The sequence below is a fragment of the Mastomys coucha genome, unplaced genomic scaffold, assembly GCF_008632895.1.
Source record: "Mastomys coucha isolate ucsf_1 unplaced genomic scaffold, UCSF_Mcou_1 pScaffold13, whole genome shotgun sequence".
Classification (NCBI taxonomy): Eukaryota; Metazoa; Chordata; class Mammalia; order Rodentia; family Muridae; genus Mastomys; species Mastomys coucha.
The window spans coordinates 42,788,894-42,796,858 of record NW_022196895.1 but is presented as its reverse complement, the minus strand read 5'-3'; the positions used below and the strand labels follow the sequence as shown (position 1 = coordinate 42,796,858).

Genomic DNA, 7,965 nt, shown 5'->3' with positions numbered 1-7,965 from the left:
CCGTGATGGGCTGGCCAAGCCAACAGGCAGGGTAAAGGAGGAACACTGGGGAGCACTGTGATGGGGGGGCCAAGCCAACAGGCAGGGCATTCATGTCTAGTGAGAGGTGAGGCTAGTGGATCAGTTCGTTCTGGGTGTGTGTGTGTGTGTGTGTGTGTGTGTGTGTGTGTGTGTGTGTGTGCGCGCGCGCGCGCGCACGTGCGTGTGTGAATATATATAATACATATATATATTCTTTAATTTTACTACCTGAAAACTTAAGTTCTGAACATATAATAATATTTCTAGTTTTAGTGGCATGGTTTACGCTAATCTAGTACATACATATAACATTTATAATTCTGTAGTGTATCAAAATGTAACCCAGCTACCTTTCCCATTACAGCCAATGGCCTTCACCTTTGAGTAACTTCAAAGTCTCTTTTTTTAGTTTATTTATATCCACCAAAAATTTATGCTATAAAATTTCTCTAAGAGCATAAAATTTTTGGTTTTTTTTTTTTTTTTTTTGAGACAAGGTTTCTCTGTATAGCCCTGGCTGTCCTGGAACTCACTCTGTAGACCAGGCTGGCCTCCAACTCAGAAATCCACCTGACTCTGCCTCCCAAGTCCTGGGATTAAAGGCATGCGCCACCACCGCCCAGCCTGTTTGTTTGTTTTAATTTGTGTTTTGCTGTCTCACAGAAATCCTCCTGCATCAGACTCCCAGGAGCTGAGAGTTACAGGTTTGAACAACCATGTTCCCCTTTTGATCCTAATCTTTAATCAGTTAAGGCCTCTGTATGGTGAAGAGATAATTTCATAGTCACGGGGCTGTGGCTTTTATAAAGTTCTCAAGACATCCCCTTGACCAGTGAGAGGAGAAAAGACACTCACTTAGCCAAGTAGAAAGCGTCGCTCACCAGCTGCAGCCTGTTAACCACAGGAATGGCCTGCAGAAAGAAACCCAGACATGCTCAAGAAAAGAGGAAGATATTTTCAATAGAGCAACTTCAAGACCATCCTAGCCTAAAACTCCTTTCCTAAGAAATTGTCTCATAAGTAGAGAAATAGCGGCTACTAAGAAGCACCCATCATGTATTATTATATGTGTGTTTTTGATAAGAGATCCTCTGATATCAATTATAATGCTTAAACATGGCACACAGTTTAACAAGATACTTCTCTAAAACATACCATGTTAACAAATGAAGTTCGAAACTGAGGTTTAAAAGCTTTTCCAGGGGCTGGAAAAGTGGCTCAGTGGGTAAGAGCACCTACTGCTCTTCTGAATGTCTTGAGTTCAAATCCTAGCAACTACATGGTGGCTAACAACCACCCGTAAATGAAATCTGATGCCCTCTTCTAGTGGCCTGAAGACAGCTACAGTGTACTCATTTATAATAATAAATAAATCTAATATATATATATATATATATATATATATATGTATATATGCAAGCTTTTCCAAAGGAGAATGTACTTACTAAATGCTATTACAAAGTCTTACCAATTTTTCAGGACAATTTTGGCATAGCAGAGAGGAAATAAATTTCATTTAGTACTATTTTTGTAATATTTATTATTAATATCATAAGTTACTAAAGTTATTTTAAATGGATTCTGCACTCTCAAAATTTCACTGATGTGATCCCATATTCCTGGGGAGGCAAAAACCAGACTAAGTCTACAAGCCTCTGCCTGATCATCTCAACACTGACAGCTTGCAAACTTTGGTCTCAGCTTAGGCCCTCCCAGGCACCCAAAGCCTAGTTATCCCTCCAGTATCTCCCAGCATCTTCATGTGTTTGCTCCAGGGGAAGTTCTCTTCCCAGCACTCCCGAGCGCTGGAGCACATCATTCCTAATTCTCCCTTAGCTAACAGTCTCCTTTCACCGAGGCAGTTAGAACGCTGACATTTTCTACATACATTTGAATCACACACAGTTTGTTTTATTTTCTCACCAATTATGCTGCAGAAATAGATTAATTAGGTGTTTCAATAAATCTTCAATGATGTCAAGGAATGATTGCCATAATAATATAACTCGTACCTTTATGGCATTCAGAACCATTGGAAGCTACTAAGAATTTAGTTAGTCTGAAAGGGGGTTTAGGAGGATATATTGTAAGTGACTTCTATTGCATTATTAAAAATCTCAATAATGGGCTGGAGAGATAGCTCAGTGGTGAAGAGCACTGGCTGCTCTTCCAGAGGTCCTGAGTTCAATTCCTAGCAACCACTTGGTGGCTCACAACCATCTGTAATGGGATCTGATGCCCTCTTCTGGTGTGTCTGAAGACAGTGACAGTGTACTCACATACATGAAATAAATGGATAAATCTTTTTTAAAAAAAAATCTCAGTAACATCTTCTTAAGTTACTGAACATATTCTGAGTGCCTGTGTCTGGCCCCCATTAAACACAAGCCATCATCTTACATTCACAGGGACACTTTAAGGTTAGCCTTAAACCTCCAGGTAAGACTAGTGCATCACAGCCTTTCTATAGATGAGGAAATTGTAATACTAGTCAAATGCCAGCCTGCAATCACACTTTAGGCAAATAATGAGCAAAACTGTAAGCTGAAGTCTCCTGAACCATAGCCCAAACTCTGGGCCAGTGTGGTGTACATTCTCCTCGGCTGAGAAGGCTGCTGTACCTCAAACAGAGAAAGTCAGGACAGATTATACTTCAGCCAAGGGAACAGCCCAAGGTTTCTCATTGAGTCGTGTAAGCCAGCATCCCTCGCTGCTCAGCTAAAGTCTGACTGATGTGACCTGGTCAACATCCCACCATGCACAGATGTCACCATCATCTATAGGTTTTTAAAAACAATGTAAAGTGACAGTGGACTGTTGTTGTTTTATAAACTAAATCCATCCCTCTGAGCGAGAAGAATATATTTTAGGAATAAAAAAAATCAATAATTTTTAGCAGATAGCATGTACCTATTGTGAGCTGAGAAACTCCAGGCATATCTTTCCCTACACAGTTTCTTATGCGCATGATGAATTCAACAAATAGTTTCATTGTAATGTGAAAAATGGAACTGAACATTAAAGTAACTTAGGAAAATGTATTCTGAGTGTCATTGCCAAAGGTAAACTTATTTTTGAAAATCAAAAAGTATGATCAGAGATACACAGTCAATCAAAATCAGCCTTTCCTAAGAATGAGAATAAAACTGTCTCTGTCATGGGCGGCAGAGAAGGGCTTGATGGGATGGTGGCTTTCCATCAGAAAGTACACCCTCCAAATGATGATAGTTGACACTTGATCAAAACACCAAACCCAGCCCATACCTTAGGATCCTTTTCAAGTTGTTGAGTTAACTTCTTCCAGCCTAATTTGTCATAATTAACCCTGTAATATCCAGTCACATTGAAGTTTAAAATCACCCAGTCACTGTCAGAATCTGAAAGTTTCATCCCAGGAAACATCACTACCAAAAAACAAACAAAAAGTTTCTTAAAAAGATCCCAGTATATTTTTTATATAATAATTCACACTTCTAAACAATAAGCCAATAAAATCAAAATTAAGGTAGCTCTTAAGTATATATTGGTCTGCCAAATAACTAAATTTTTATGAATAATGACTTTTAATTTGACACGTTTCTTTAAAGCTCTGTATTCAACACCAGGTTTCCAAAAACTCAACATTTTAACAAAATGTCTATCTGTTTTTATACATACATACATATAAATATATATATGCATATAATATATTCACTTGTAAATAAAAATGTGTATATTTACTTACTGTTGCTTTGATCTAGCCAGACTAAAGGTTGTGGGATTCCATTTTTCATCCAATAAATAGGGACAATCCATGTACCACTTTTTTGGAAGAATAGAAGAGAATTAGCTATTTTCACACGCAAGAATATACACTCAACCCATATTAAAGACATGTTGAAATAGCAGCCCTCCAAGTCTCTGATCAATCCCAGTGGGCACTCGGGGCTTTGCTGTTGGGGTTGCTCACTGCGGTTTCTGCTGGCCCACCTGGCTTTGGCTCTTTTCTCACACTCCTCCCTCTTGCTCTATCTTATGGGTTGACTTCTTAGAGCACTGGCAGTGAGAGCTTCGTTCTTGTTACCTCCCCCTCAGCTAAGCCATTGGACCTCTGGCAGTATCTGCTTGGAGGCTACCACCTGGGGAGCTAAAACAAAAGCTCTCTGCAGACTATCAGTTCGTCTTTGAAGAAGCCGAACACAAACACGCCTACTGCCTGAAGACTTCCTAGTTGCTGGGGACTTTGGCTCCCGACCTTTTCTGCAGTGTTTATGTTATGCAAATATCATGTAACCTAGAGATTTGGTTTTGCTTTGTTGTAACTATAAAAATACTGGCCTTTCTAAGTAAAATGGAAGCCTTGATTGGAACTCATCTTGGCTTCGTGATTTCTCTGGCATTTCTAATTCTCTTTCAGGTCCTTGTTTCCTCCCCTGAGAAACTGCAGGCAGTTTCACCTTTTGACTGAAGCGATAAAGAACCCATTTTACTAAATTCCAGCCACCTGGCCTCATTCAAATGCTTCAGGCAGACCCAAATCTGTCCGGAGAGGTGAAGGGTGATTAAAAAAGGAAAAGCTTGCCAACATTTTAAAATACTTCTCAGCCTCGAATTTTCTTTCCGCCTGAAACACATTCACAGGCACCAGGCACATTTGTATTTACTGAATAATCTGTCTACCTTTTCCTCCCACATGAGTGAACGTGAACTGGATGAATTGGCTGACTGGAAGGACTGCATCAGTCTTTAGAAATGACACACGGGGGCTAGAGTGGCTCAGTGGTTAAGAGCACTGACTGCTCTCCCAGAGGTCCTGAGTTCAATTCCTAGTAACCACTTAGTGGCTCGCAACCATCTGTCATGGGGTCCAATGCCCTCTTCTGGTATGTCTGAAGACAGCTACAGTGGACTCATATACATAAAATAAATAAATAAAATCTTAACAACAAAAACAACAACAAGACACACAGTTCGGGCAATTGTTTTCCATCATCTTCTAGGTCTCACATCTGGCATCTCCCCTTTAGCTCTCCGTCAGCACTCATCTGCATACATAAGAATCTGCTCACTTCTCAAAGTCCCAGAATGCAATAGTGCCTTAGGTTTCTTTCCCTGGTGGATTTGAAGGAAGAGTAGGACTGTTTGATTTATTGCTGGTATTGTTTGGTGTGTGTGTGTGTCTTTAGAATGTGAGATGCAGTACACAGGTGGCGCGGTCAGAGGACAACTTTGTAAAGGTAGCTCTCTCTCTTTCTACCTTTAACATGGATTTCAGGAATCAAACTCATGTCATCAAGCTTGGGAGCAAACCCACTGGGCCATCTTCTCAGCCCCTTGGAATTGTTTTTGTAGTGTTCGAAAATCATTGTTCAGGCTGATATCTACCACAATGAGAGGTGAGAGTCAAAATTATCTCAAACGGGCGCACCTTAACAAATGAGGGCGTGAAACAGAAGGAGAGAGGAAGGAGAAGGCAGCCAGCATTTCCCCAGTCTCTGTCACAGATAATGTAACTGGAGCTCAGAGGACTTCAATAAGACCCATATACAGTTTGCCTTTTGTGGAAGCCAGTATTTGAAACAGACCCAAAAGGCCATCATATTAAAGTTGCAGGTATGGCCGTAAGTATACAGACACACCTGTGCACCACCCAATGAGTACACGCATAGGCACAGCTCCATCCTCGGGAACTTGTGCCACTGCGACATCGACTTCTTGCCTCTCATCCAGAATCTTGAGTAATTCATTATGTCTAATGGACAACGAGGACCACAGAATTCCAATGCTCTGGTCACTCGGGTGACACTACGTCCCGAGGCAGGGGCACGTGTTGGTCACTAGATGCAGGCATCTGCCTCACATGCAGGGCCATGCCTTCAGGGAGTCACTCAGAAGGAGGGCATGTGCCCAGCAAGTGATAGACGCCCTCACTGCTGACTGCTTTCTACCTCATCGTTGCTCGACCCCAAGCTTGAGGTGATGAGATGACGGAGGAATGAAATGACCTACCTGTGGCTTAGAAGAGTCTGATTTTCAACATTGTCAAGATAAAACGGCTCTTGTTTAATGACGCCCGTAGACACACTTAACGTGATGACCGGAAAGCCACCCTGGTGGGTCCAGCTGTCCATTATGCTTTTTACTGATGCTGGCAAGTGAATTACACTCTGCTCATCTACGGCCTGGTTAAAAAAATTTGTCACAAAACAGACGTGTTTTATCAGCAAAACCTCGTGAAGCAGTAGTTTCCCCCAAAGATAAGAAATACTCAGCATCTCCCTGTTGTATATACTAAACCCCAGCGTTTCCTATCCAGAACTGTTTATCTCTACAGGGCTTTCCTCTGGTATCTGAGAGGGAATTTTTTTTTTTCAGCACACCTAAAGAATCCCCGGATGCTGGTCCCCCTTATATAAAATAGACCAGTGTGTACTATGTAAGCCTTGTACATAAGTCACAAATCAGCTATAGATGACTCATCATACATATTAGTGCAAATATTATGAGAACATATATTTATTACATTATATTTTTGGGGGAATAACGGCCCTAGAAAAGACCATGTATATTTAGTACAAATAGAGCATTTTCTATTTCTAATCTGGGATTGTTTAAATATATAGATACAGAACAACAAACACAGAGCACTGGCAATATGAATGGTCCTTTATTCAGTCACCCATTTATTCATTAAGCACATATTTATGGACATAATAGCCATCCTCTACTTAGGACATAGAAGTACAATGAAGACTAAAGAAACCATTCATACCTAAGGGTGTTTTTATAAATAGGGAAAAGTCATGTTCCTGTGATTCAGCCATTCACTTTCAGCCCCCCTGATCTTGGGCTGTATCAGGCAGACTGTATTACTCAGCAAGAAAGGGTCTTACAGAAGGACAATTACCATTTGAATATGTCTCCACAGATCGTCTTGCTCAGCATTTGAGTAAGAAAATGTCTCCAAATAAGACTGTGAAAACAGGAACTGAGGTTAGAGCGATGGCGCGCCAACGCAGCAATGTACATCTGATGCTACTCTGGTAATTCTCCCAGCAACTCACCTTAAGTGCCTTGATAAACAAGTGCTGGCTCAGGAAACTAGCAAGCATCCAGGCCATACACGCTCCCTAGGGACACACAAAGCTGTGGTGAGCTGAACAAAATTCACACGGACACACTCTGTTTTTACAAACGCTGTATCATGCTAGGCTTCTGATTGCAATTTGTTCTTGAATTTCCTGTTCAAATTAGCCCCAGGTATGTTAATAAAATAGTAGACTATCACTAAGTAGTAAGTAAAGAGTGACCAAATGTCCTATATGTAAAGAGTTGGGGTACATGAAACCTTTTAAATTATGATATTACATGTAAGAATAAAATTCTACAAAACAGAAGTTTGGATCTGGAGAGATGGCTGATTTGGTAAAGGGCCCAATATCTAATATGACCTCATTAATAATATTTACTAAGTGAAATCTGACTTTTAGGCATTTTCTGACATCTATTAGTCAATAAAATTAAAGTTACTTTAACCCATAGTTTTAAGCATGTAGCACTTTATAGTTCCTGGAATCCATTCTACACAACTCTCTGAATGAGAACAGAAGAAGACAAGAATGTGTTTGTACCTTCTTGTAAGTATATAAGTCAAAGAGTCTGCTTATTTCTCCTGTTTCTGTGACATTTTCCACTGGAGTGGACACAGCTCTAGACCTCAGGACATGATCTTCTCCAAGGATACCATGTAAAACGGTTAAAAAAAAGATCATATTCTACAAAGGAAAAGATTGAGCCACATTAACTTCCAAGGGTTACAGAAATACAAAATCCAGCAGTCCTGAGATAGCTTGTAAAACTCACATTGAAACCGGGAAATAATAATGTATTAGTCAGAGTTCTTTAGAGTCACAGAAGTTATGATAATCTCGATGTAGTAAGGAATTTATTGCAGACTTACAGTCT

General features: G+C 40.3%; 1 protein-coding gene across 1 annotated transcript in view; it reads right to left on the bottom strand.

Moving 5' to 3' along the window:
• Lvrn (laeverin) overlaps positions 1–7,965 on the bottom strand; it is a 63,133-nt gene that overhangs the window by 17,359 nt on the left and 37,809 nt on the right. The window contains exons 7-13 of the mRNA XM_031365645.1: positions 7,632–7,775; positions 7,065–7,130; positions 6,908–6,973; positions 6,010–6,182; positions 3,746–3,822; positions 3,286–3,425; positions 877–932 (exon numbers count right to left, since the gene is read on the bottom strand). Coding sequence (XP_031221505.1) covers positions 877–932; positions 3,286–3,425; positions 3,746–3,822; positions 6,010–6,182; positions 6,908–6,973; positions 7,065–7,130; positions 7,632–7,775 — 722 coding nt within the window. The remainder of the gene's footprint in view (positions 1–876; positions 933–3,285; positions 3,426–3,745; positions 3,823–6,009; positions 6,183–6,907; positions 6,974–7,064; positions 7,131–7,631; positions 7,776–7,965) is intronic.